Source organism: Anomaloglossus baeobatrachus, unplaced genomic scaffold (genome assembly GCF_048569485.1).
Source record: "Anomaloglossus baeobatrachus isolate aAnoBae1 unplaced genomic scaffold, aAnoBae1.hap1 Scaffold_52, whole genome shotgun sequence".
Classification (NCBI taxonomy): Eukaryota; Metazoa; Chordata; class Amphibia; order Anura; family Aromobatidae; genus Anomaloglossus; species Anomaloglossus baeobatrachus.
In genome coordinates this window covers 671,318-698,986 of record NW_027444564.1, presented here as the reverse complement: position 1 = coordinate 698,986, position 27,669 = coordinate 671,318, and the positions used below count along the sequence as shown (strand labels likewise).

Genomic DNA, 27,669 nt, shown 5'->3' with positions numbered 1-27,669 from the left:
TCTGGATTTTATACAGACACACACATACATTTATATATATCATATACACACATTCAGATATCTACAGTCCTGATCCAACTACAGTTAAAAAGACTCATGTTTCTGTCTAAGTATATAGTACTCCATCCAATCCATTGCACATCCCCATACTCACTCTCTGTCTTTGTCTCAGTCATGCCTCAGCCATGTGCTTCATCCACCATTTTAAAATCTGTAGGAACATGTGGCAGAGAAAAGGGAAAACTGACCTCACATCTGCTCAAACTTTGTCTCCCCATTTTCTATAGTCTGTACTTATACATATATATTTATACACACACACACACACACACACACACACACACACACATATGTCCTAGATCTAAGTCTAATTATAGATAAAAACACTTATTTTTCTGTCTAAGTATATAGTACGCCATCCAATCCATTGTTTAAACATTTACAGAGCACATGGTCTTCTTCACACATCCCTTGACTCACTTCCTTTTCTTTGTCTCAATCATGCCTCAGCCATGTGCTTCGTCCACCATTTTAAAATCTGACCTAAAATGGCTGCTACCAAAAATAGCACATGGTTTATCACAGGATTGCGGCCTAGAGTCCCCACATCCCAACAAAGTCCACTTTCATCCGGATTTTTCCGGCACAACTAGACACAACATCAATTTCTCAATCTTTCTTTCAAGATAAACAACACCAACAAAACCAACAAACAAAGACAGGAGACGATGACTCACAACTGACACACAACTTGAACACTAAGTAATGTTTTTGTTAAGTCTGCAGCAGGCGCCTCGTCACGGTGTCCCTGCCCAGTTTCTACATGGTCCGTAATTCATAAAGACACCAATGGTGTCACCCCTGGCTACAAGGTGCCCGTACCAGCCGATTCACGTCCAGCGCTTTTTCTAGACCCCAAGATACCTCATACCAATTATATCACCCAAGCTTGCGCTAAGCCCCAATGGTATCCGTACCAGCCATTTCACGTCCAGCGTTAGGCCCCAAGACTACCACGTACCAGCCACAATGCGCAACTTAAACGCTATGCCCCAATGGTATCTGTACCAGCCATTCCACGCTACACTGCGCTAGGCCCCAAGATTACCACGTACCAGCAGTCCCACGTATTTCCTCACAGAGCCATAAACTGTACCACAGGCGACAACCGTATACTATACCACAGACAATATCCTTTACCATATCAACAAATTTGAGAGCCCGTGAAAAACACGTGCCTAACCTGACCAATTAAAACCTGCCCTATATCTCTAGGTCTTGTACCAAACCGTATTAACTACTTAAGTTTCCACTAGAACCACAAACCATATCACAGGCGACAACTAACAGAACTCATAAACCCACATGCTCTCTTAACTACCAGTCAATCTCTCCTCAAGACAAATACAGAAGAGGCAGCAGGCAACTGAATATGTGACGGTTCTTCCGAGATTAATATGGCCAATAGCCATGAGACCCGTCTGCCCGTCAACAGATACCCCAACAAACCGGACACAGTCAGGCAATCAGTGCCACACATCCCACCGAAACCACGGGAAGACTACAGATTATGAAAAATCAGCAGACCTACCGTACTCTCGTTTGGAAGTGATCAATTTCCTGGGGTGTCCAGCACGTCATGCCATTCCAGTTGTCGGTTCATCAGGATTTCAGGTGTCTCCGTCTATTGGCTCCACGTTGGGCACCAATAATGTTAAGGTGAACTCTTAATCAGAGATCACTAGTTGCCTACTGCCTGGTCTAAATGGTATGGATCGAGTGCATGCTTGAAAAATGAGATCAGACACAGTCGGATATTCATCTTTCCTCGACAGAAGTCAGCCCATGCTCTGCTTTATTACAACTGAGCTTGCTCTGATATAACCTTGCAAAGGGGCATGGACAGCCCCACAGTGAGCATACTTGGATGTGTCCATTGGTCAGTGGGTTGAACAATGTGTTAGTCCATGAGCTGATTGGTGGGCGTCATTGTAGGCGGGTCTATGACGTCATCGGATGGATCCATGGTGATGGTGATGGGAGGGACATCATCTGGTGGATCCATGCTGATGGTAGGGTCTGTGATGTCATCGGGGGCCATCTTGGCTTCCTCTTTAGAGTGACTGGCTTATGTATAGAGAATTCATTTCATTGAACACATTTCCCACAGTGCTCTATGTTCAGAGGTTAATTAAGTATTTCATCTTATGGCTCTCCTCAACACCCCGTTACATGTGGCGTAGTCGGCAGGATCCAGACTATCTGCGGGGGGTCCCGATCCAAGAATGTGAAGATCAAGTGGTGCCTAAAGCGTTGGACCAGTCGCAAGACGGTGCTAAAATGGCCGCCATCTTCACGAACACAGTGAGCGCGCGAAGAATTGGCGCCAAACGAAGAACCCTGAGCTGGCCGGCGAAGAAAAAGAAGTGCAGAGTGCGCCGCCCAAAGAGGGGAGGTACCGGCCCCAAGATGCTGATGAAGACGAGCGATGCGGCCGGTGCTACAGAGAAAAAGAGGCGTCGCCTATGCTGGGTTGACCTAGTGAGTGAGGCTAGGGGTGGAGTGTATCCAAGAGCGGGAAAAGTAGGCCCGTCTCCACCTTCCCTGGTGCCTGTACAGGAAAAGCCACAGGAGACGCCAACTCAGCAACTGGCATTAAGTAAAATGGAGACGCAGACGAAGAAGCGAGCTGCCGCGGGCGCGCTGGTGACTACCAGACTGGGAAGAGGACGCCCGAGGCGGAGTGTAGCCGAGGAGGCACTTACCATAAAGCTACCGGTTGTGCCAGGAGGTCCGGAGCGGCCCGCAAAAGTAACGTGGGTCACTTCGTGGGATGCCGTGACCGGAGAAACATCCACGGAGGTCCGGGCCACTTACAAGACGCAAGTGCAGCCGGGAAGCGAGACACTGGGAACACCCCTTCAGAGTCCGGAGGTGGTTACGCCAGTCAAGGTAGGACCTCCAGCCTCCACAGAAGTTCCGGCCCCGGGAGAGCAACATGCCCCGGAGTTTGAGGAAGATGAGTGGGGATTTTTCTGGGAACCGGTAAAGCCGGCGCCCCTAACCCGACGACAGTCCCCGCCGCCTGAGATAGATCCGGTGCAAGAAAGGCTACTGGCCGAGACCGTGGCCCGGGAGATGATGGCCGGACCCCTTAGTGAAGAATTTGACCGGCAGTGTAGCATTGGCACCGTGGTCAAGTTTAATCAGGCCGAGGGATACGGGTTCATAGAAGACGACGAGACCGGGGATCACTTCTTTTATAACCGGGTCAATCTGGACATTGAGGGGTTACCCCAACGCCTCCATACCCTGTACCCAGGGGAGAAAGTGAAGTTCCGGAGAGAAGTGGGATGTCGGGGCCTGTTTGCAGTGGGGGTGACCCGGATGCCCACTGCTCTGGAGGCCGCACAGTGGCAACAGGAGATCGAGTGGGAGGAATGTCCGTACCGGAGACGTACGCAGCAGAGACCGGTGCTGGCTGAGACTGGTCGGCCAAGAAACACGCTGGCGGTGTCGCCAGAAGTAGTTACAGGACCGGTAGCTGAGCCGGAAAAGGGAACGCCAGCGGTATTGGCGATTCGCCAGAGTATGGTGACGCACCCGGTGGTCGTTGTTGGGAGTCCACAGCTGTCCCGTCCAGCTACCCCGTCACGCCCGCCGGGGGCCGAAGAGCCAAAACCGGAGACAGAGGAATCAGAGTCACAGGCCAATTATGAACCATTCCGAAGGCTGCGCCGCTTGCCAGGCCAATCCCTCTCCGAATATGTTAGGGCCCAGCGGACTGAATGGCTGCGCGCCTACCACCCCGCGTGAATCACAGCTATCGGAGGTGATGGACATATATGCGTTGAGAACCGGTATTGTTAAAAAAAAAGAAAAAAAAAAGAAGAACCGGTGAAGATTTATAGTTGTAGCAACGTTCAAGCTACTGAGCCCGGAAGGAGCCTGATGCCGGACTGTGCAAAGACTCCCTCCGTGATTGTGACGGAGATTTTATTGTCTGTTGCTTCCTGCCTACAAAGACCGTAAGTGCTGGGAGAGCCTCCGGGCAAACATGCTACAAAGACCGGGAGCTCCCTTGGAGGGACTCCGGGCGCCGGACTTGCGTGCCCATTGATCGTGTTTTATGTGAAGGTTTTAAAGTTTTATCAAGAGATTGCCTTGCTGGTTAGGTTTTGTCTTACAGATTCGAGCCTTGCCGGGAGGCTAAGGCAAAAAGAGGGGAGGAATGTAAGGGGCGGACGGACCCCTTACACGGAGGTGCAGTTTTCCCCCTGAAGACACCCCACGCTGGGGTAGCTAAAGATGTTAATATTAATGTTAATTGTGTTTTATGGTAGTAACGGGTTTTCTCCCCTAGATGTCAGGGTGGGACGGCTGTCCCCATAGGAACAGTACAGGAGAGAGGAGGAGCCGGACAGTCTAGGGGGGAGGGTGAGAGGTTGCTGTAGAGAAAAAGTGTAGTGTCTGCTGGGACGGGGGAGAAGGAGCAACAGGGGCAGAGTGTGGGAGCGATTGTGGCAGTTAGCCAGAGAGAGAGAAAGGAAAGTGTCCGGATCGGGAACCAGCAGTGTACAGGTGGGACCCGAAGAGGCTTAGCCGGCGAAGCAGAAGTGTGTGGGTCAAGTCTGCATTAACCGGAGTGTGAGCCTAGGTGAAGTAAACGAGAGTAGCCGGGCAAGGCCCCTGAACAGAGAAAACAGGAACAGTTTCCCCGGCAGGAATTGTGATTTGATGCTGCAAGATTTGTGTACCGAGACTGTTTTGAAGACATGTGTAATGAAATGCCTTTTGGTTCAGCTGATGCCTGTCTGCGGAGTCTTCCTGAGTCGGTCAGCGCGCTCCTGCCATCCACACTCTGCCCCACAAAACATTCCCCTTTCCCATTAGTGACGGCTGTGCCGAGGGTTAGCCTGATGCATGAAGCGGCCGACTCAGCGACTCCTGAGGCACCCCCGGCACCCCGTTACATACTTGTGTAATGAGAGTGGTGGAGATGGCAGGATTAGGAGAGATAAGAGCTTTGATGATTCCTTTTAGTCCTCGTTCACACTACTGTATTTTCAGTGCTGTCCATAAAATAACACAATGTCTCGCCCTCAGACCATTGTTATTGGATGTGGCAGTGCAGATGGAGGATTTTCTTTCTCACTGACTGAATCTGCGTGTGAGAATAATCCCAGCATCCTCTAGTGCCTTCCGTAAATCGGAGGAGACTCGTCCATTCAGGTCTGTGTCTGCACAAACCATCAGATTCCCACCAGCTCCACCATACAGCAGACATTGCGTTACGGATACATTGCAGTTCTGTAATGGAGGAAGCTGTAAATGGTCTTGTAAATTATTAATAGCGGCTGTAAATACCGGATTGTATATGGATGACAAATAAGAAAAGACTTGTCCTAGTTTTCTGGATGAAGCTGTGATGATTCTTTATCCGGCCGTGTGATCCCGGCATTAGAGGCCGTTACATCCCGGGAAGAGAGGATTTATCTAGAAAGTGTAAAATCTTTCACTTCCCTGAATATTTCTGCCTCCGGTCACATCCCGTCTGCCGGTATAACGGGCTCCATACCACAAAACTTACATCCAACTCATCAATTCTGTTGCGTTTTTCTAAGTCACTTTTTTTGTCTTCCCTTTATTTTTTTGTTTCAAAATGGTGCAAGAAAAACTATTCACACCTGGTGAACTTTTTCACATTTTTTTACATTACAGCCACAAAAAATTGATTTTATTGGGTGTTTATGTGATGCCAACACAAAGCAGCAAACATTTGTGAAGTATAAAGGAAATTATACATGAATTTCTAAATATGTTAAGAAATTTAACTCTGAAAATTGTGATGTGCATTAGTATTCAGCCCCCTGAGTGAATACTTTGCAGGACAAACCTTTCACTATTACTGCTGCCAGGCTTTTGGGGGTATGCACCTACCAGCTTTGCACATCTAGAGGTGACATTTTTGCCCCTTCTACTTTATAAAACAGCTCTATCTCAGGTAAATTGGATGAAGGCGTGTATGATAAAAATTTCAATTCTTATTCTTTTGCTTTTAAAAATATCCATTATTCTATAAAGACCAAATTTGTGGAGTTTATGACTTATGCCTGCTTTACACGAGACGACCGATCGTGCGGTTTCACAATCGATCGTACCCACCCCCGTCGTTTGTGCGTCACGGGCAAATCGCTGCCTGTGTCACACAAAGTCGTTAAACCGCCGTCACACGTACTTACCTGCTGAGCGACGTCGCTGTGGGCGGCTAACATCCTCTTCCTGAAGGGGGAGGGACGTTCGGCGTCACAGCGACGTCACACAGCCGCCGGCCAATAGAAGCTGAGGGGCGGAGATGAGCGGGACTTAAACATCCCGCCCACCTCCTTCCTTCCGCATAGCCGGCGGGTGCCGCGGGACGCAGGTAAGCTGTGTTCATTGTTTCCGTGGTGTCACACGGAGCAACGTGTGCTGCCACGGGAACGATGAACAAGCAGCGCCATGTTTAATAAACAATTTTATAAAACCTAGCGACGAGTACATGACTGTGAGCGATACTGCGTCGCTAGGAGGTGTCACACGAGACATCTTGTATGATGCTGGATGTGCGTCATAAAAACCGTGACCCCGACGATACTTTGCACGATTGGTCGTCTCGTGTAAAGCAGGCATTATAGTTGTCCTGTGGACAGATTCTTCCCCCTGATCTCTGGATCGCTCCTGCTTTTCCACTGACCGTAGGCCTCTTACCTGCTTCTCTATAATTGGTGCTCTCCTTGCTTGGGATGTCATTTTCGGTGGACGGCCATGTCTTTGTCGTTTTACAGTTGTGCTATATGTGACAACTAAGCATCTGGAGATTTGTGTGAGGGGTGAACTGTTCTTAATTAGGCCAGATCTTTTGTTTCTTTGATTGCCAAATCAAGAGAAGTTAGCCATTGTTTAATGTCAGACTGATCGGAGCCCTATTGCCTGTTAAATATGGATTGCCTCAGCCTCTGTGACTATTTTCAATTAGAGGAATATTATAATCAATCAGTGTTTATTAAAAGAATTTTAAGAAATACAGAAAACAAGAAAAAGAAGAGTATAGGAAAGTATTACGTTAATATCAAACACAGCGTATATACATATCATACTCTCATATATTCATATCATTTCTGCCTTGTATTATTATCACTGTACTCTTGGGGTAATCCTCAAACTCCACTGCAGACTCTACTATTAATCCAGCTGTCTCTGGACCCCTGGAACATAATGATTTATTCCAACTTAATACATATGAAACAAGGAATTAAGATCAAGAGAGAACCAAGAAGAGAGGAGAGATCTAAAGACAATGACAAGGGGAAACGGGGGGACCGGATACTGCTACCGGAATATATTAGAAAAGACCGCTGTTTCCTTAAATGATATCCAAGGTTGCCACAACCTCACACATTTTTCCTGTGAGTCTGAGAGTTCTGATGAGTTCCTCCATATGAAATATATGGGAGAATTCCGTCAGCCACTCTGTCATACTAGGTCGCGTCGTCGATTGCCAGTGCCGTGGGATAACTGCTTGTGCCGCTATTAGACAGAAGCGCAGCAGACTCTTTTTCTGTTGCCCTATGGATCCGGGAAGGATTGATAGAATTGCGGTTTTGAATGATGGCGCGACTCGTTCCTCCGTCATTTGATTATAAATCTGATACACCTTTGACCAGAATGGGGCCACTCCTTGACACTCCCACCATATGTGCGCCATGGTTCCCTTTTCCCTATCGCATCTCCAACAACGATCTGATACCAAAGGGAATGCCTTATGGACTCTAGTGGGGCATTGGTACCACTTCGTCAGTAGCTTGTAACCTGTTTCTTGTTCATTACTCGCTACAGATATTTTATGGGAGAATATATATGCCTTTTATTTGTCTTCCTCTGTGAGGTCGTATCCCAATTCCTTCTCTCATGCCCGGATATAATTGGGGTCCCCCGACCCTTGTCTATTTAATAGGTTACTTATTAATGAGATCTGGTGTGGTGTCTCCCTTGAGAATAGTTGTTCAAATGGTGTGGTCGGTATTATTCGGGGAGATCGTCCCCCCCCCCCCCCCACCATATTTGGAATTTACAAATGACCTTAGCTGTATATATTGCATCCACTTTAATTGTCTAGAGGGGGATTGGGTCTGTAAATCCTCAAAGGATGGTAAAGATCCCTCTCTCATTATTTCACCCATTCTGATAGAGGAATATTATGCAGTCGAATTGAACTGAACCAATGAGAGAACAGCCATCTCCCACCAATCCTGTAAGATACAATACCCTGAACTGAGAACTGAGGGGTATAAAAGGGCTTTGCTCCTCTTTCCACATTAATTTTGCAGGACTTCAGCCTAAAATCCACATTTTTAGCTGGAAGATCACAGATCTGCTTCACTGCTCAATGCTGAGCCCACAATTGTGCCTGGAGAACCCAGGTGAGGACAGTTCAGTTGCCTGGCTACATATCATGCTGTGCTCAGTCATCTTTCTAAGCTTGCCGCTATCTCCTCTCAGTGGGTGCTCATCAAAAGCGAGCTGCTGCTAACTGGGATAGTTGGCCCAGGAAGCCCCGAAGTCGCAAAGTTTCTAATCCCATGCGAGACAATGGATGGATGAGACTCTGTCACTTGTACCATCTTGGGATCTTTCTGGAAATGTACAATATGATTTTTCCTGTTGGTGAACCAGTAACGTCCTATCAAGGTGTGGTTCCCTCACCCTGTGTTGTCTGAGTAGTGTTCTGCCCACAAGGAAGGAGTGCGGGTGTTCAGTGGGATGAGTCCTGGTCTGAGCGGTCTTTCTGAAGACAGCCAGGCCAGCGGACGACCGTACCCACTGACCATTGTGTCTCCACACTATACTCCTGCCATTTTTGGATGATGGATTGAAAAGTGGTTAGTCAGAACTTTGTCTAATTTTTTTTTTTAACTGAACCCTGCTTTACTTTATCCCACAACTTTATCCCTGACCTGTCTGGTGTGTTCCTTGGTATTCAAGATGCTATTTGATCCCTAATGTTCTCAAACAAAACTTGTGAAACCTTCACAAAACAGCTGTAGTTATACTGAGAATAAATGATACAGGTGACTCAATTTACTAATTATGTGACTTCTGGAGGGAGTTGGTCACTCAGGGGCATCACACTACAAGGGGCTTAATACAAATGCACATCACAATATTCAGATTTATATTTTTAAATATCTAGAAAACCATCTATCATTTCCTTTACACTTCACAAATACTTGTTACTTAATGCTGGTATATTACATAAAATCCTAATAAAATACATTTACTTTTGTTGGTGTAATGTAAAAATAAGTGCAACGTTCCGGGGGTGTGAATACCTTTACAAGGAGCAAAATTCCTTCATGACTCTAAAAATATCAGACCCATCACAAAATCTAGTCCTGACAACCTTCAATAATATACTTATTACAGAAGGCATCCAAGCCCGCCTTGAATTTTTGTAGTCTATCAACAATTATTTCATCATATGTCAGAGAGTTCCATATTCTCACTGCTCTTACAGTAAAGAATCCCCATCTGTGATTATGACTCAACCTCCTTGTCATCATTGCAGGCCTCAGTTGTAAAAAGCTCATTAGAAATATCTCAGTCATGCCCCTGATATACTTGTACATTGTAATAAAATCGCCTCCTGGCCTTTGTGTTTCCAAAATGAATAACCGCAAGCTTGCTAACCTGTCCTCCTATTGCCGTCCTTCCATTCCTTTAATGGTCACTCTTCTCTGCACCCGCTCTAGTTCAGTTATGTCCTCCTCATTCACTGGAGCCCAAAATTGTGCAGAATATTGTAAGTGTGGCCGCACTAGTGACTTGTATAGAGGCAAAACTGTTTTTGTCCGGAGCATCTGTGCCTCGTTCACTGCATCCTATTATTTTATCTGCCTTGGCAGCAGCTTCCTGGCCCTGGTTGGTTTTCTCGTCCTCCTGCACACTCACATCTTTTTCAGTGTCATTATTATGCAGTAATTTTGAAAAAATTAAAAAAAAAATTGCAGTTTAAAAATCAGCCAAAAAAATCTGGAAAACTAAAAACCTGCAAACATACAACCCCCCCCCCCCCCCAAAACAAGCAAACAGATGAATATTATAAAATAGTCACGTGCCATACATGTCAAGTAAAAGACACTTCTTAATATTATTGGATCAAGAATCTTTATTTCTGTTCCTGCAGCCCCAAAACGAGGAATTGTCTTCTCCTTCATGCCATACATGTTAGCGTTATTTCTGCAGCCAGTGATCGGATATAAAGTCTCCAGTAATTATATTACTGTACAGGATTCTTTATGATGTTACATTGTCATCTTCTCCCCATTCAGGTCCCTACAATATCGGATCCTCTCAGTGGAGATCTTCTATATCAGAGAATTCTCCTGATTGCCCCGTCAAGGATGGATATGGATAGGGACAAGATGGCGGAGAGGATATTACACCTCACCCTAGAGATCCTCTTCCGGCTTACTGGAGAGGTGAGAGATTCTGATGACGTCACATTACATCATTCTTATCTATGGGAATAACAGATGGACAGAACTGGAGAGGTGAGGACTCTGGAAATGTCTGGAGTGAGATTTATTACTGTGTCTCTCCATAACCAGGATTACACAGTAGTGAAGAAGACCTCTAGTGAGCGCTGTCAGGCCCCTGTGTCTGAGGGATGGGGAAGACCCCTGAGCCCAATCACGGGGCCTCCACCTCACCCCCCGATACATGAGGACATCAATGACCAGAAGATCCTAGAACTCACCTACAAGATGATTGAGCTGCTGACTGGAGAGGTGACACTGCTGGGACATTATACAGTAACGCTATGAAGGGATCGGGGGTGACGGTATCATTGTATGTGTCAGGTTCCTATAAGATGTCAGGACGTCACCGTCTATTTCTCCATGGAGGAGTGGGAGTATTTAGAAGGACACAAAGATCTGTACAAGGACGTCATGATGGAGGTTCCCCAGCCCCTCACATCACCAGGTAATAGACAGGACTAAATACACACGGCCTATAATTATCTGTATGTAAGGAATGAATTCAGTCCCTGTATGTGTCTCCTCCAGTTCTATCCAGTAAGAGGACAACACCAGAGAGAGGTCCCCGTCCTCTTCTCCCACAGGACTGTAAACAAGAAGATCCCGATGTTCCTCAGGATGTGTTTCCTCCAGCTCTATCCAGTAAGAGATATCTACTCATGTACTTTCTGCACTAATTTTGTGTTTACATTTTTAGGCTTTCTGCTCTGTTTTTTTCAGCTGTATTTTCTTTGCTTCTGCTTTTTCTGCTGTTTGTTTCTAGTCCCTTCTATATGTTGTTATGAAGGCAACTCAAAGACCTGCAGAGAGTTTATGAATATGTGCCGCCCCCGTGACCAGCAGCCGCCGCTGCTCGAGTCCGGACTTTCAGGGGTGGTGGCTCGAGGGTCTCCAGACCCAGGGGTCCTGCGGACACTCCGCATGAAAAGGTGGGGGGTTGGATGTATATGTACAAAATCCGTAAGAGAAAGACCTTGCCTCACCTCGCGTAGGTGCTCTGGAGAAAAGTCAGTAATTGGAGTATGGTAACTCCGGCACACTACTAATTTCCGGTAAGAACCAAGGAGACATAGTAAATTGAAAAAATCTTTTTTCTTTTATTTTGCTTGTGAGATTGTGAAAGAAGTGCTGTACAAAAGTCCGCCAAGACGTTTCGGCCAATCGGCCTTCCTCAGGTCGGACAAACTGGAGAGCAGCAGGAGATGAAGGAGTAGAAAATGAAAGTAGATGTACTTGACCGTATGTTGGACAGCAGGGTAAATGGTGGTATACACAGGAATACCTATGTGGTTATATTGTGAGTAGTGGGTCACTCTCTTGTCAGGAGGGCAAAGTTAGTACAATGTACCTCTGGTAACCGCAATATGGTAACCGGAAATTAAGTGTAGGGGGTCACCAAGTTTCGTCAAATGTGACACAAGACCTGTGTTAAGGCAAGCTTCCAGCATGCTTTAGTGTAAAGAGATCATTATGCTTCCATGTTCTGTGTATGCTGTCAGCACTCTTAAGTGCTCAGGGATCCTGTTATTCCAAGGCGGTTGTAGCTCAAGTGATTATTCAAGACCAGGGGCTGGAGGACAAAATATGGTCAAGGGGTATATAGAACAAGGCAGGACCTGACCCAGGTAGTTACCTATGGCTCCAGTGATTAGGCATAGGAGGAGGTCCAGGAAAGGTGAAGGGAGTCCGGGCGACTACCGGCGGGTATCAGAGGTGCTGGGAGGCACAGGACGCGCGGTTCAGCCTCCCAGCACCTCTGATACCCGCCGGTAGTCGCCCGGACTCCCTTCACCTTTCCTGGACCTCCTCCTATGCCTAATCACTGGAGCCATAGGTAACTACCTGGGTCAGGTCCTGCCTTGTTCTATATACCCCTTGACCATATTTTGTCCTCCAGCCCCTGGTCTTGAATAATCACTTGAGCTACAACCGCCTTGGCATAACAGGATCCCTGAGCACTTAAGAGTGCTGACAGCATACACAGAACATGGAAGCATAATGATCTCTTTACACTAAAGCGTGCTGGAAGCTTGCCTTAACACAGGTCTTGTGTCACATTTGAGGAAACTTGGTGATCCCCTACACTTAATTTCCGGTTACCACATTGCGGTTACCAGAGGAACATTGTACTCACTTTGCCCTCCTGACAAGAGAGTGACCCACTACTCACAATATAACCACATAGGTATTCCTGTGTATACCACCATTTACCCTGCTGTCCAACATACGGTCAAGTACATCTACTTTCATTTTCTACTCCTTCATCTCCTGCTGCTCTCCAGTTTGTCCGACCTGAGGAAGGCCGATTGGCCGAAACGTCTTGGCGGACTTTTGTACAGCACTTCTTTCACAATCTCACAAGCAAAATAAAAGAAAAAAGATTTTTTCAATTTACTATGTCTCCTTGGTTCTTACCGGAAATTAGTAGTGTGCCGGATGTATATGTACGGCTGGGCCGTATTCGAGTTCGTGACGCCACCCACGGTGTGTGGTGAGGTTGGACACCACCGCTGCTGTGACGGGGCACCCGGGGGAGATGTTGTGCAGCCAGTTGTTAACCCCTCCGTGGGCAGGGATGGTGGCCCCAGGACTTGGTGGGCGTTGGTGCAGGGAGATGGGCGACCGCAGGGTGCTGTTGTACTCACTATTATTGAACACACGAGTCTCTGGTAAACCAAAATAATGGTGGGCTGCGCTCTGGTCCCCCACCCGGCTGGTGGTCTCTGCCTTTCTCCCGCACCTTTGTGAATGTTGGAATACCTGAGCCTGAAACTTCAGGAGTCCACTCCCGGCTTGTGACAGTCTAGGGAGCCCTTATCCGCAGACGCTGGCCCATGGGATCTCTGAGCCGTGGCGGTGGCCTTTTCTCCCTTCTTGGTGGGCTGTTGTCTTCTTTCGGGACTTTGGGTGGGACAGGACCTAGAGTCCTGGCCTCAATCAGTTAATTAACTAGTCCCCAGTAGTTTCTGGACCTAGCTTCTGGGTCTGAGTACCCCCCTTTGTGCTCCGGTTTCCGGGTCGGTTCCCCGGGTCGGTACCGGTGGGCTACAACCCTGTCCCGGTTCCACCTAGCTGTCTTCCTGGCTCCTGCAGACGAGACCACCGTCTGCCTCCTAGCCAAAGGCACCAGGGCTCCAACCCTGGCACCTGTTAGTTTTCCTCAGGCCCTGTCACAGGCCTGGCCTCCACTCTCCTTGAACTCTACAACTCAACTGCCTACTTTCTCCTGCCTCAGGCTATCAGGACTCCTTGGTGGGCGTCTTCCAACCACCTGGTTCCGCCCCCTGGTGTGCCCATCAGCCCTGAGGGAGGTGACTAGGGTGTATATGGTCGGCTGTGTGTTACCTTGTAGGGGACAGGTGTAATGCGGGGCCCTATCTGTGACTACCTGGCCTGGCCAGGGCGTCAAAAATACCCTGTTTCCCTGAAAATAAGCCCTATACCGAGAATAAGCCCTAGTTACAGTCAGGACCAGTATTGGGAGGAGTCAAACTGTGCAATTTCTCAGGAACCCCAGTCTCTTAGGGTCCCCATCAGTTGTATTCTAAGGTTGATTGTTTAAGGACCTTTGATGAAGTCATGTGACATGATGTAACCAAAGGTCTTTTAATTCTAGGAATCTAAAAAAACTGAACAGGACACAGGCTGGCATGCAGGACTGATATTAGGGGAAAGGGAGAGCAAACTGGGCAATTACACAGGCCCCCATTCTCCTAGCGGCTGCAGTGTTTATATGCCAATTATAGGACTGCTTAAGAACATTTTTGACATCACGTCATGTGACCAAAGTAAAAGTGGAGAAAAAGGCCTCAATAGAAACAAGTGCACACCAATATACAGTTAGGTCCAGAAATATTTGGACAGTGACACAATTTTCGCGAGTTGGGCTCTGCATGCCACCACATTGGATTTGAAATGAAACCTCTACAACAGAATTCAAGTGCAGATTGTAACGTTTAATTTGAAGGTTTGAACAAAAATATCTGATAGAAATTGTAGGAATTGTACACATTTCTTTACAAACACTCCACATTTTAGGAGGTCAAAAGTAATTGGACAAATAAACCAAACCCAAACAAAATATTTTTATTTTCAATATTTTGTTGCGAATCCTTTGGAGGCAATCACTGCCTTAAGTCTGGAACCCATGGACATCACCAAACGCTGGGTTTCCTCCTTCTTAATGCTTTGCCAGGCCTTTACAGCCGCAGCCTTCAGGTCTTGCTTGTTTGTGGGTCTTTCCGTCTTAAGTCTGTATTTGAGCAAGTGAAATGCATGCTCAATTGGGTTAAGATCTGGTGATTGACTTGGCCATTGCAGAATGTTCCACTTTTTTGCACTCATGAACTCCTGGGTAGCTTTGGCTGTATGCATGGGGTCATTGTCCATCTGTACTATGAAGCGCCGTCCGATCAACTTTGCGGCATTTGGCTGAATCTGGGCTGAAAGTATATCCCGGTACACTTCAGAATTCATCCGGCTACTCTTGTCTGCTGTTATGTCATCAATAAACACAAGTGACCCAGTGCCATTGGAAGCCATGCATGCCCATGCCATCACGTTGCCTCCACCATGTTTTACAGAGGATGTGGTGTGCCTTGGATCATGTGCCGTTCCCTTTCTTCTCCAAACTTTTTTCTTCCCATCATTCTGGTACAGGTTGATCTTTGTCTCATCTGTCCATAGAATACTTTTCCAGAACTGAGCTGGCTTCATGAGGTGTTTTTCAGCAAGTTTAACTCTGGCCTGTCTATTTTTGGAATTGATGAATGGTTTGCATCTAGATGTGAACCCTTTGTATTTACTTTCATGGAGTCTTCTCTTTACTGTTGACTTAGAGACAGATACACCTACTTCACTGAGAGTGTTCTGGACTTCAGTTGATGTTGTGAACGGGTTCTTCTTCACCAAAGAAAGTATGCGGCGATCATCCACCACTGTTGTCATCCGTGGACGCCCAGGCCTTTTTGAGTTCCCAAGCTCACCAGTCAATTCCTTTTTTCTCAGAATGTACCCGACTGTTGATTTTGCTACTCCAAGCATGTCTGCTATCTCTCTGATGGATTTTTCTTTTTTTTCAGCCTCAGGATGTTCTGCTTCACCTCAATTGAGAGTTCCTTAGACCGCATGTTGTCTGGTCACAGCAACAGCTTCCAAATGCAAAACCACACACCTGTAATCAACCCCAGACCTTTTAACTACTTCATTGATTACAGGTTAACGAGGGAGATGCCTTCAGAGTTAATTGCAGCCCTTAGAGTCCCTTGTCCAATTACTTTTGGTCCCTTGAAAAAGAGGAGGCTATGCATTACAGAGCTATGATTCCTAAACCCTTTCTCCGATTTGGATGTGAAAACTCTCATATTGCAGCTGGGAGTGTGCACTTTCAGCCCATATTATATATAGAATTGTATTTCTGAACATGTTTTTGTAAACAGCTAAAATAACAAAACTTGTGTCACTGTCCAAATATTTCTGGACCTAACTGTATAAACAAGGTATATAAATTTTATTGTGTCCGGAACATACAAAACACAGATAGACGATTAAAATCATTTAAGAACAAAACAGCCATCTGTCCCATACACTACATATAATTATGTGATAAATATATTTTTTTTTATATATATATGGTCCCCAGGGAAAATTATATACAAATACGGCAAAAATAGAAAAAACCTCTATAAAGCAGCGGTACAGTGAAAGGAGAATAATAGTAGCATATATAGTGGATATAGTCTATCGCAAAACATAATAATAAGGATACAGGATAAGAAGTGGTATAGTGAAAAGATGACAAATGGCTAAACCTGTGATGAATATTTCCTATATTAGAATTCACCCACAGGACACAACAATGTCACAATATAACACCATAACAGAATAATTTAAAGGACGACCCCTGTGGAGTGGCCATACAAAATACAAGAAGTACCGTATTTTTCGGACTATAAGACGCACCGGACTATAAGACGCACCCTGGTTTTAGAGGAGGAAAATGGGAAAATAAAACTTTAAGCAAAAAATGTGGTCATGACACACTGTTATGGGGCGAGGATCTGCTGCTGACACTGTTATGGGGGTAATGTCCCCAAATTCTCTACTAAGGTACCCCATCCTGGTAATGATCCTCCTGCCTTGTATATGATCCTGCTATAAACCCCCATCCAGCCTGTTCACATACCCCCCCCCCATCCAGCCTGTTCACATACCCCCCCCCATCCAGCCTGTTCACATACCCCCCCCATCCAGCCTGTTCACATACCCCCCCCATCCAGCCTGTTCACATACCCCCCCCCATCCAGCCTGTTCACATACCCCCCCCCATCCAGCCTGTTCACATACCCCCCCCCATCCAGCCTGTTCACATACCCCCCCCATCCAGCCTGTTCACATACCCCGCCCCATCCAGCCTGTTCACATACCCCCCCCATCCAGCCTGTTCACATACCCCCCCCCATCCAGCCTGTTCACATACCCCCCCCCATCCAGCCTGTTCACATACCCCCCCCATCCAGCCTGTTCACATACCCCCCCCATCCAGCCTGTTCACATACCCCCCCATCCAGCCTGTTCACATACCCCCCCATCCAGCCTGTTCACATACCCCCCCATCCAGCCTGTTCACATACCCCCCCCATCCAGCCTGTTCACATACCCCCCCCATCCAGCCTGTTCACATACCCCCCCATCCAGCCTGTTCACATACCCCCCCATCCAGCCTGTTCACATACCCCCCCCCCATCCAGCCTGTTCACATACCCCCCCCCCATCCAGCCTGTTCACATACCCCCCCCCCCATCCAGCCTGTTCACATACCCCCCCCCCCATCCAGCCTGTTCACATACCCCCCCCCCCCATCCAGCCTGTTCACATACCCCCCCCCCCCATCCAGCCTGTTCACATACCACCCCCCCCCATCCAGCCTGTTCACATACCCCCCCCCCCATCCAGCCTGTTCACATACCCCCCCCCCCATCCAGCCTGTTCACATACCCCCCCCCCATCCAGCCTGTTCACATACCCCCCCCCATCCAGCCTGTTCACATACCCCCCCCATCCAGCCTGTTCACATACCCCCCCCCATCCAGCCTGTTCACATACCCCCCCCATCCAGCCTGTTCACATACCTCCCCCATCCAGCCTGTTCACATACCCCCCCCATCCAGCCTGTTCACATACCCCCCCCATCCAGCCTGTTCACATACCCCCCCATCCAGCCTGTTCACATACCCCCCCATCCAGCCTGTTCACATACCCCCCCCCATCCAGCCTGTTCACATACCCCCCCATCCAGCCTGTTCACATACCCCCCCCCCCCATCCAGCCTGTTCACATACCCCCCCCATCCAGCCTGTTCACATACCCCCCCCATCCAGCCTGTTCACATACCCCCCCCCATCCCTCCTGCTCATATACGGTACTCCCATCCTGCTATATGCCCCCATCGTGCTCATATACCATCCTGGTATATGGCCTGTATCCTATAGCACAGAGAAAAAAATAAACGTTTATACTCACCTTTTCCTCACTCCCTCCAGCACCGATCATATCTTCCTCTCTGGCACGCTGATCTGTGTGTGTGGAGCCGTTCCCCTGCTGCATCGCGATATCTTCCTGTCTGTGCCGATCAGCTGACCGGCTCAGCACAGATCAGGTGACCGGCACAGACAGGAAGACGCGATGCTGCAGGGGGCCGGCTCCACACACGGGGACGGGTGAGTGCACTGATTCACTGCACCCCGCGCTGGTAATGACGCGCGGGGGGCAGTGAATACAGCCGCACATGATCACTCCAGGCTGTAATTGCCAGGGGTGATCATGCGGCCGGCTCTTTACTATCCGCTCGTCCCCGCTCGTCCTCCCGCCCACCTGTCAGCGCCGGCTTCTGCGCTGAGAGATGGGCGGGAGGATGGGCGTGCATATGTAATGAGCGGGCCCACGTGGTCACGGCAGGCGCTGCTGCTGCCTGCTCGTGCCCCCGATGACCTGCAGCACCCTCATTCCCAGCCGCAGCCCTATAGTCAGACCATAAGACGCACCCCCAACTTTCCCCCAACATTTGGGGGAAAAAAAGTGCGTCTTATGGTCCGAAAAATACGGTAGTTACATCTGTAATGGCCAAGACTACAATCAAGGTATACAATGTCACAATTGGTCTCCAGACATGTATTATAAAGAGTAGCCTCTATAATAATCCATTACCGATAACTGATTATAAAGACCCTATGGGAAAAATGAATGACACGGATAACCAGAAGACAATACCCTATTAAAAAGGAAAAAGCCTTTACCCACACATTGAATTAGTAGTTGAAAAATCAATACTGTGCAAGGGAGAATATAAATCCCTGGCTACTACAATACCATGTCTGGACCCTGGTAACCGCTGCAAGAAAAATATGGGGACCCAAGGAAAGAGGGACAGTCAGGCAGTCTGCCCGACACGTGTCGCCGCCTATTGCAGCTTCATCAGGGGAAAGTGACACATAACATCAACCGGACAATTAATAAAGCTAATGTGATTACCGTAAATTGGTATCTGGTGGATGTGCAGCTCCACATGTGGAGAGGGAGGCGGGCCCGCCATGATCTGCATGCGGTCAAGCAGCACGGAGGAAGTGAGGAGGTCACATGGTTCATGTTCTGTGACCATGGAAACCAAGTACACAGATCGTGCCATCATAGACAGACCAAATAATGATGAACTTTCTCATCCTCCATATCTGCAACCCTGACAATAGAGTGTGTGTGTGTGTGTGTGTTTATATATATATATATATATATATATATATATATATATATTACAGATGTACAGAAGACTCAGTTTGCATATATGGAGCACAAAGATAATACGGCTAAGAAAACATGGTCACTTTAATAAAAAGTCTTTCTGGAAAAAGAAAGGACATTGCTATGTTTCAAAAAGAGGGGTACATATGCATGCGCGCTGATGGCCACCATTTTGTTATTAACAGTATCCAATAACTCATTGATATAATCTATATATATAATTGCCTTATTCTGTCTGTCTGTCTGTCTGTCTTGCTCCAAAATTGTGTCCTTACGGTGACAAACAGAGGATTGGCCGCTCGCCTCGGCTCCGCCCCCCGCACGGATTGGCCGCTCGCCCAGGCTCCACCCCCACACGGATTGGCCTCTCGCCCCGCCCCCCTCACGCATTGCACGTTCGCTCTGCCCCCGCCCCCTACACGCATTCCCCGAAACGACACGGAGACCCGACTCCCAGGTGAGTGCTGTACCCCCGGGAGCCCACATCAGCGTACGCTGCCAACCCAGCCGACACATACCCTTGCATTGCTGGGGTTGATGGCGTACGCTGGTGTGGGCTCCCGTGCGAGCTGGGGTTGGGGTACGCTGATAACCATGTAATCTTGTCTAGCATGGTTACCAGCGTACACCGGCTCCCAGGTGAGCGTATCAAGGTCCTGCAGCGGCGGAACACACACACACGCACACACATAAGAACACACACACACACACACATCAGATCACACTCACTCTCACACACAGCTCACACACATATCAGATCGCATCCACACACTCACAACATCCCGTGATATCGCTTGCTTCTCGGTGGCGATCCTGTGCGTGCAGTGATCTTCCAGGACCTGCCGGAGGATCACATGGCCAGAAGCATGTGGTATCTCCGGATGTTGTGAGTGTGTGTGCGCGTATGTGTGCATGTATGCGATCGGGTGTGTGCGCGTGTATGCGATCGGGTGTGTGCGCGTGTATGCGATCGGGTGTGTGCGTGTATGCGAACGGGTGTGTGCGTGTATGCGATCGGGTGTGTGCGTGTATGCGATCAGGTGTGTGCGTGTCGGTAGAAAGCAGAGGAGCACGGTGTGCAGCACAGCTGCGGGGACACCACAGGCAGAAGTGGGGTGTGAGTGTATGCGATCAGATGTGTACGTGTATACTGTCTGTGTGACTGTGGAGCACGATGGGGGGTGTACAGCATGGGGATGGAGCACGATGGGGGGGTGCACAGCATGGGGGATGGAGCACGATGGGGAGTGCGCAGCATGGGGGATGGAGGCTGATGGGGGGTGCGCAGCATGGGGGATGGAGCACGATGGGGAGTGCGCAGCATGGGGGATGGAGCACGATGGGGAGTGCGCAGCATAGGGGATTGAGCACGATGGGGAATGCGCAGCATGGTGGATGGAGCACGATGGGGGGTGCGCAGCATGGGGGATGGAGCACGATGGGGGGTGCGCAGCATGGGGGATGGAGCACGATGGGGGGTGCGCAGCATGGGGGATGGAGCACGATGGGGGGGTGCGCAGCATGGGGGATGGAGCACGATGGGGGGTGTACACCTCCCCCCAAAACACACACACACACCACACCGCCACACACGCACTGCACAACACACCATACACACACTGGGAACCACAAACACCGCCCTACACAGACACCCAACACACAAACACCGCGGCACACACAAATATACGCACATGCCGCACAACACACACATTGCACAAAACATACCTCCCCCCAAAACACACACATGCACCCCACACCCACACAAACTGCGCAACACACACAACGCTACAGACACACAGCGCTCCACAAACAACGCAACACACAAACAACACCGCTCTCACCCCCCGCCACACCCAGACAACACCCAGAACATGTACAGCGCCCTACACAAACACTCAAACACTTGGTAACTACACACAACATATATATATATATATATATATATATATATAAAAACAAAAATCATACATTAACTACACAATACGTAAATTCTAGAATACCAGATGCGCAGAATCGGGCCACCTTCTAGTATAATAAATAAATTTATAAAACCAATGTGCATATGAAGGCTGAAATAACAATGGAAAAGGGCAACAAAGTGGAATATATGCAACAAAATAATAACAGCTGATCCACAACCTATGTAATATGGAAGCACATATGCTAACTATAAATTATGCATGTGCACACATATAGATGGCACATCAGAGGGCGTAGTATAATCCATGGATTTCAGCATTCTGGCACTCTGCATGATAACTGTTCTGGTGTCTGAGAGCAGCACAGTGAGATGAAGGCGTCAAACCACATACTTAGTAAGACTAGCAAGAGTTATTCTCTGCTGTGCTCCGTGTTAATGTCTTTGATCACATGCTGTTGTGGAGCCAGTATCATTCGCTCCCCTTCTGTATATGCCGGCTGGACTATTCCATTAATGCCAGCAATAGTTTACCTATACAGGTCTGGTGATGTGTTGTGATACAAACTAGTGGTTGTTGTGCATTATTGCTGTGAGCAGCTGTGGTGTTAACCCTTGTTGTCTTTTTGTTTTTGCCTTCCTGCTCTTGCTTTTCGCCTTAGTCTCTCACTGTTTATTTCTGTGAGTTTGCAGTGTGTCTGAATTTTGGTTTTCCCGTCTGTCGTAATCTGTATTTCCATCATACTCCTTTCCCTTCCTTCCACGTTCAGGGTAATCCAGAGGTTAGGGATAGCCTAAGGTCTCCTGGCATGAGAGACGGTATAGGAGCCCCTGTCCCTCATTATCCTACAGTCACATTGCGACAATCAATCAGATTATTTACTGTAGCACATTCCAGAGAACTGGTGCTTGGAATGGGAGACCCGAATTAACGAAGATGTAACTCTTAGATCTCGAAATTGGAAAACAGATTCAGAATAATTTGTTTCCTAATTTAATTTCTAATGTTATCATTTAAAAAAATCTACTTTCAAAATTATATCATTAAAAAATAATAACATTGTGTTTATTTTTAGCAGATGAGTGTATCAGGAGTTCAGATGGACCTCTAATATCGTCAGAATTTAAAACAGATGATGAAAGTATCGCACATGATACATATGAAGAGCGTGCTGCTCTCCCAGATATACCTTCGGTCCTTCCTCGGAAAGCTTTATCATCTGATCTTTTCAAACAAGTCCAAAATTACGATTTATCACAGAATTGTAAGCAAAATAAAAGTTACAGAAAGGATGTGAAACATGAAACGGCTCCTACAAGGGAGAAACCATTTTCATGTTCAGAATGTGGGAAATGTTTTATCAGGAAATCAGTTCTTGTTCGACATCAGAAAATTCACACAGGAGTGAAGCCATTTTCATGTTCAGAGTGTGGGAAATGTTTTATTCGGAAATCTTACTTTGTTACACATCAGAAAATTCACAGAGGGGAGAAGCCATTTTCATGTTCAGAGTGTGGGAAATGTTTTATTCAGAAATCTTACCTTGTTAGACATCAGAAAAATCACACAGGGGAGAAGCCATTTTTATGTTCAGAGTGTGGGAAATGTTTTATTCAGAAATCTTACCTTGTTAGACATCAGAAAAATCACACAGGGGAGAAGCCATTTTCATGTTCAGAGTGTGAGAAATGTTTTATTTGGAAATCAGATCTTGTTTGTCATCAAAGATCTCACACAGGGGAGAAGCCATTTTCATGTTCAGAGTGTGGGAAATGTTTTATTCAGAAATCAGACCTTGTTAGACATCAGAAAAATCACACAGGGGAGAAGCCATTTTTATGTTCAGAGTGTGGGAAATGTTTTATTCAGAAATCTTACCTTTTTAGACATCAGAAAAATCACACAGGGGAGAAGCCATTTTCATGTTCAGAGTGTGAGAAATGTTTTATTTGGAAATCAGATCTTGTTTGTCATCAAAGATCTCACACAGAGGAGAAGCCATTTTTATGTTCAGAGTGTGGGAAATGTTTTATTCAGAAATCTTACCTTTTTAGACATCAGAAAAATCACACAGGGGAGAAGCCATTTTCATGTTCAGAGTGTGAGAAATGTTTTATTTGGAAATCAGATCTTGTTTGTCATCAAAGATCTCACACAGAGGAGAAGCCATTTTCATGTTCAGAGTGTGGGAAATGTTTTATTTGGAAATCATATCTTGTTAGACATCAGAATAGTCACACAGGGGAGAAGCCATTTTCATGTTCAGAGTGTGGGAAATGTTTTATTCGGAAATCACACCTTGTTAGACATCAAACAAATCACACAGGGGAGAAGCCATTTTCATGCCCAGAATGTGGTAAATGTTTTACTAGGAAATCACATCTTTTTTACCATCAAAAAAATCACACAAAATAAACCATTTTTATGTTCTGAATGTGGAAAATGTAATTCTCAGAAATCAGATCTTGTTAAACATATGATGGCGCCGCACAGGGAAGGAACCTTTATCATGTTGTGAATAATTGAAATGTTTAACTGGTAAATCAAGTCTTGCTAATCGTCAGAAAACCAGCAGAGCAGCCATTCTTGCTTTCAGAATTTGCCAAATGTTTTGTATCATTAATCAGGTCCTGTTGTCAGATGAGTCACACGGGAGAAGCCATTATGATGTACTATAATTCAAAGGGTTTTATCCAAAAATTGGCTACAATTGCTCAAGTAAGAATTGGTGAGGGAAAGAACCATTTTCTCTCTTTTTAAACTTATCGTATTTTTCAAACCATAAGAATGTGGTCATGACGCACTGTTATGGGGGGGATCTGCTGCTGACACTGTTACGAGGGTAATATCCCCCAGTTTCTAGTGCAATGTGTTTAATGACTTTCCCTTTAAATAGTGCTTATAACAAATCTGTGGCTGCCTTTATTATTTACTAAAACAGTGAAGAGCCATAGATTAGTGAATTTTTTAAATATAATCCAGTACCAAAACTTTTTGAAGTGTCCCTAATGTCCCCCAAAAGGAACTTCAGATTGTGAGATCTCAAAACCCTCAGTGATGATCACTCTCTCAGTGAAAGAGTGAGCTCTACGACCCCAGCTCTGCGGCATCCTTCTTAAGCAGTTCAGTAAAACCTTAAAAAGTATGTGACAGCGCTGGATTAGTTGAGAGAGCAATGTCTCGTGCTTAGAGCAGCTGCAGAGATTTGTGGGATCCCGTTCTGCATACTAAGATCCCGCAAAATGAAATTTCGAGCTCCACTTTGCTAGTAAGTTGGGTATTTCGAGAGCCTTTATGAACATTTGTGAAAGGTTTTGATACTGGATTATATTTAGATAATTCACTAATCTCCGGTTGCTCACTGATTTATTTACTAAAAAGCGCAGCCCCAGATTGGAGATAGGAACTCATAATTCTATCACATTGTATATAATTGCATTTCAAAACTTGTTTCGTTAATAAATGCTTGTAAATGTACAGTATATTCTTCATGCCTGTCTTTCTCTATTGTTTAGATGTGATGATTTTGCCTCCAAACCTCTGGAGTTGAGGCAGAGCTGTAGGCATTTAGCACAAAAATAGTGAGGGGATGTTACAGCGTTGTCACGGCTGGCAGAAAATCCAATGGCAGAAGTGTTGGAAACTCCCAGAGATTTGCAGAACGTGTTCTTAACTTACAGTTCTCTGTTTCTGTAGCAGCGGACTCTATGACTCTGGGAAACTGTCAGTTTTTCCTCTGTTGCGAGCCTCTGACTTCCTTTATAAACCTCACCCTTGGATGCTTTGGGTGAGGTTTATAGTTGTTCCTGGTTGTGGTTTACAGTGGTCGTCTCCTCTTGTTTTTCCACAGACTTCTGTGGTAGCTACTCCTAAGATAAGTGTTTGAATTTTGCTATGTACCTGGGCTCAGGTGGTAGCATTTGTGTCTCCCCTGTATTGATTCCTTTTGTCTCCCTTAGCGTTAGTGGTGTTGACAAAGCGCTCATACCTGCCATTCTTACTTAGGCATAGATCAGGGTTTGCCTAGGGTGAGGTATTCCTGCTCAGCGACAGGTGCAGAACCTATATAGGGTTGGTGAAGGCATTGAGGGTGAGCTGTATTGTCAGGGGTCACCACTTCCCCCTTTCCCTAGTGATAAGGCATTCTTTTCCCCTTGCCTTTGTATTGTAATATACGGCTGGTATAGCTTCTATCCCCAGCCGTGACAAGGGAGAAGTGAATCGCATTCTGCATTCAGATATGTGTAGGTTGTTAAGATACTGGTCTCAGTTTATCAAAGCTTTTATGCCAAACAAATGGCACAAAAGCTTTGAAAAGTCACAAAAATTTGTATCAATTCATAGTTGTGCCAAATATTGGTGGCTTTTGCCATTTTCACTCTAATATTGACTCGGTTTGGGTGGGACGGGGGCATGACACCACAGCTCCTTAAATTCATGACGAGCTGTGGTGTTCCTTATGGCAGAAATTTCACTCCAGTCCCTGATGGGAGTAATATTTCTAGCATGACACTAGGAGGCACATGCCACTCGTCAAACGCTCCAGATTCATGAGGAGGCATGCACCACTTCATGAATCAGGCGTGGCCACCGTAGAAATTGGACTCTTTGTTATAAAAATGATCCCTTTACAAAGGATAATTATTGTAATTTAAAAAATTAAAGGATTTTATCCGTCTGATATCCAATGGACTATTTTTTTTAGTGGGTTTACCCACAAATAGAGATAAGTGGACCCGTTGAAGTTTCGGTTCAGCTTTTTCTGTTATATTTTAGATAGAGTTCAGTTCGGGAACCAGACTGGTCCTGAACCCTGTTGGAAGTCACTGATTGGGCAGTTTGGGTCTCCGCCCACATGCATCCAGCCATTAACAGAGTATTTATTACCGGGGGAGGGATGACTGAGTTTTTTCCTTGTACACAATACATCCTCTAACAATGTTTTTACTTCCCCGTGAAAGCCATTCAAACACTTCAAGCGGCTCGCACTGGCCCGAGCACTGAGTGTACCCGAGCACAGTGATGCTAGACCGAGTGGTTAGGATACATAAAGCACCCGACCTCCAAACTCTAACACTGATTTTTTTTTGTATAAAGTCTGTATTTGGTACAAACCCCGAACTTTACTGTTTAGGTTCACTCGTCTCTGCCCACAAACCTTTATTACAGTTTAGATTATGGGTGTAGAAGAGACGAGAACTGAAAGGGGCCTATCTCCTAATGAAGAGCAAGTAACATTTATGATACCTATGCTGGGGTTTTGTGAATTCAATTTGATTCGGTCACTTAATTAAAAATCAGAATAATGTAGAGACAGTGTCACGCTAGGAATGGTGAAGTACCAAGCGAACGGCGAAAGAGAAGGGAAACCCTGTGCCTAGGGAAGGGGAGATGAGAGCCTTGACCAAGCCTACCGCTGGGCCCCTGAGTTACCTCACCACCCTATATAGATTCCACACCTATGCGCCGAGCCAGATACCTGATCCTAGGCTGACCCTGAACTGAGCCCTAAATAGGGAACGGATGGGATGAGCTCTTAATAAAGATCACTAGGTACTAAAGGACACAAACGGATAACAAACAAGGCAAACAACAAAAAACATACCGCTAGACAACTCAGTAAGAAGTTCAGTAAAGAGCAACAACGGTTCTACTGGTGTGTGAAAGCCACCTGCTTGCATCCAGACCTTGTGAAGGAACTGAATATCTCTACCATAAGTCCAGGAAAAATGAGAATATTTTAACCCAAGAGGAAATACAAATAATTAGCAGCAGAACGAAAAAGGAGCTCCCCAGTGTCCTAAAGTAAAAGGATGAAAACTCAGCAGAGAGGAGATACCTAGTACACAGAATACTAACAGCAAGAAAAATAGAAAGTTAGGGAACATTTTGCACAGCCGAGCGCTGTGACCTTCTATTGCCAGACACCACCCGTGACACACCTGTGACAGAGAGGGACTCTGATTCCAGTGATGTGTCATTTACTGGGCTGCTTGCTGTAGTTTTGATAAAATCACTGTATTATCATTAGGGGATTATCACTAGAGAACTAGTAACCTGCTGCTATGTATCCTCTATCTCCATAAGCTATGTATAACTCCACCCCTGATTAGCAGCTTTCTGTCTATGCTCATTGTACACAGCTGCCAATCAGTGATGTGGGTGAGGTTATACACAGAGCAGTATTTCGAGAACTGGTAGATTTTAAACCGAGAAAACTGAATTTCAAAACGTCAGCAAGCAGCCAAGTAAGTGACACATCGCTGGAGTCAGGGTCTCTGCTTATACAGGTTGATTGTACAACGTTACAAATAGCTTTGTTCCTCTTAATCTATAAACCACATCCCAAAGGCATACGCTATTAAATTTTATATATT

General features: G+C 46.4%; 1 protein-coding gene across 1 annotated transcript in view; it reads left to right on the top strand.

Annotated features, from left to right (window-relative positions):
* Positions 1 to 24,612, top strand: part of LOC142282748 (uncharacterized) — a 45,146-nt gene extending 20,534 nt beyond the window's left edge. The window contains exons 3-4 of the mRNA XM_075333025.1: positions 11,109 to 11,222; positions 22,371 to 24,612. Of these exons, the coding sequence (XP_075189140.1) occupies positions 11,109 to 11,222; positions 22,371 to 23,707 (1,451 nt within the window). The 3' untranslated portion in view covers positions 23,708 to 24,612. The remainder of the gene's footprint in view (positions 1 to 11,108; positions 11,223 to 22,370) is intronic.
* The last annotated feature ends 3,057 nt before the right edge of the window (positions 24,613 to 27,669 follow it).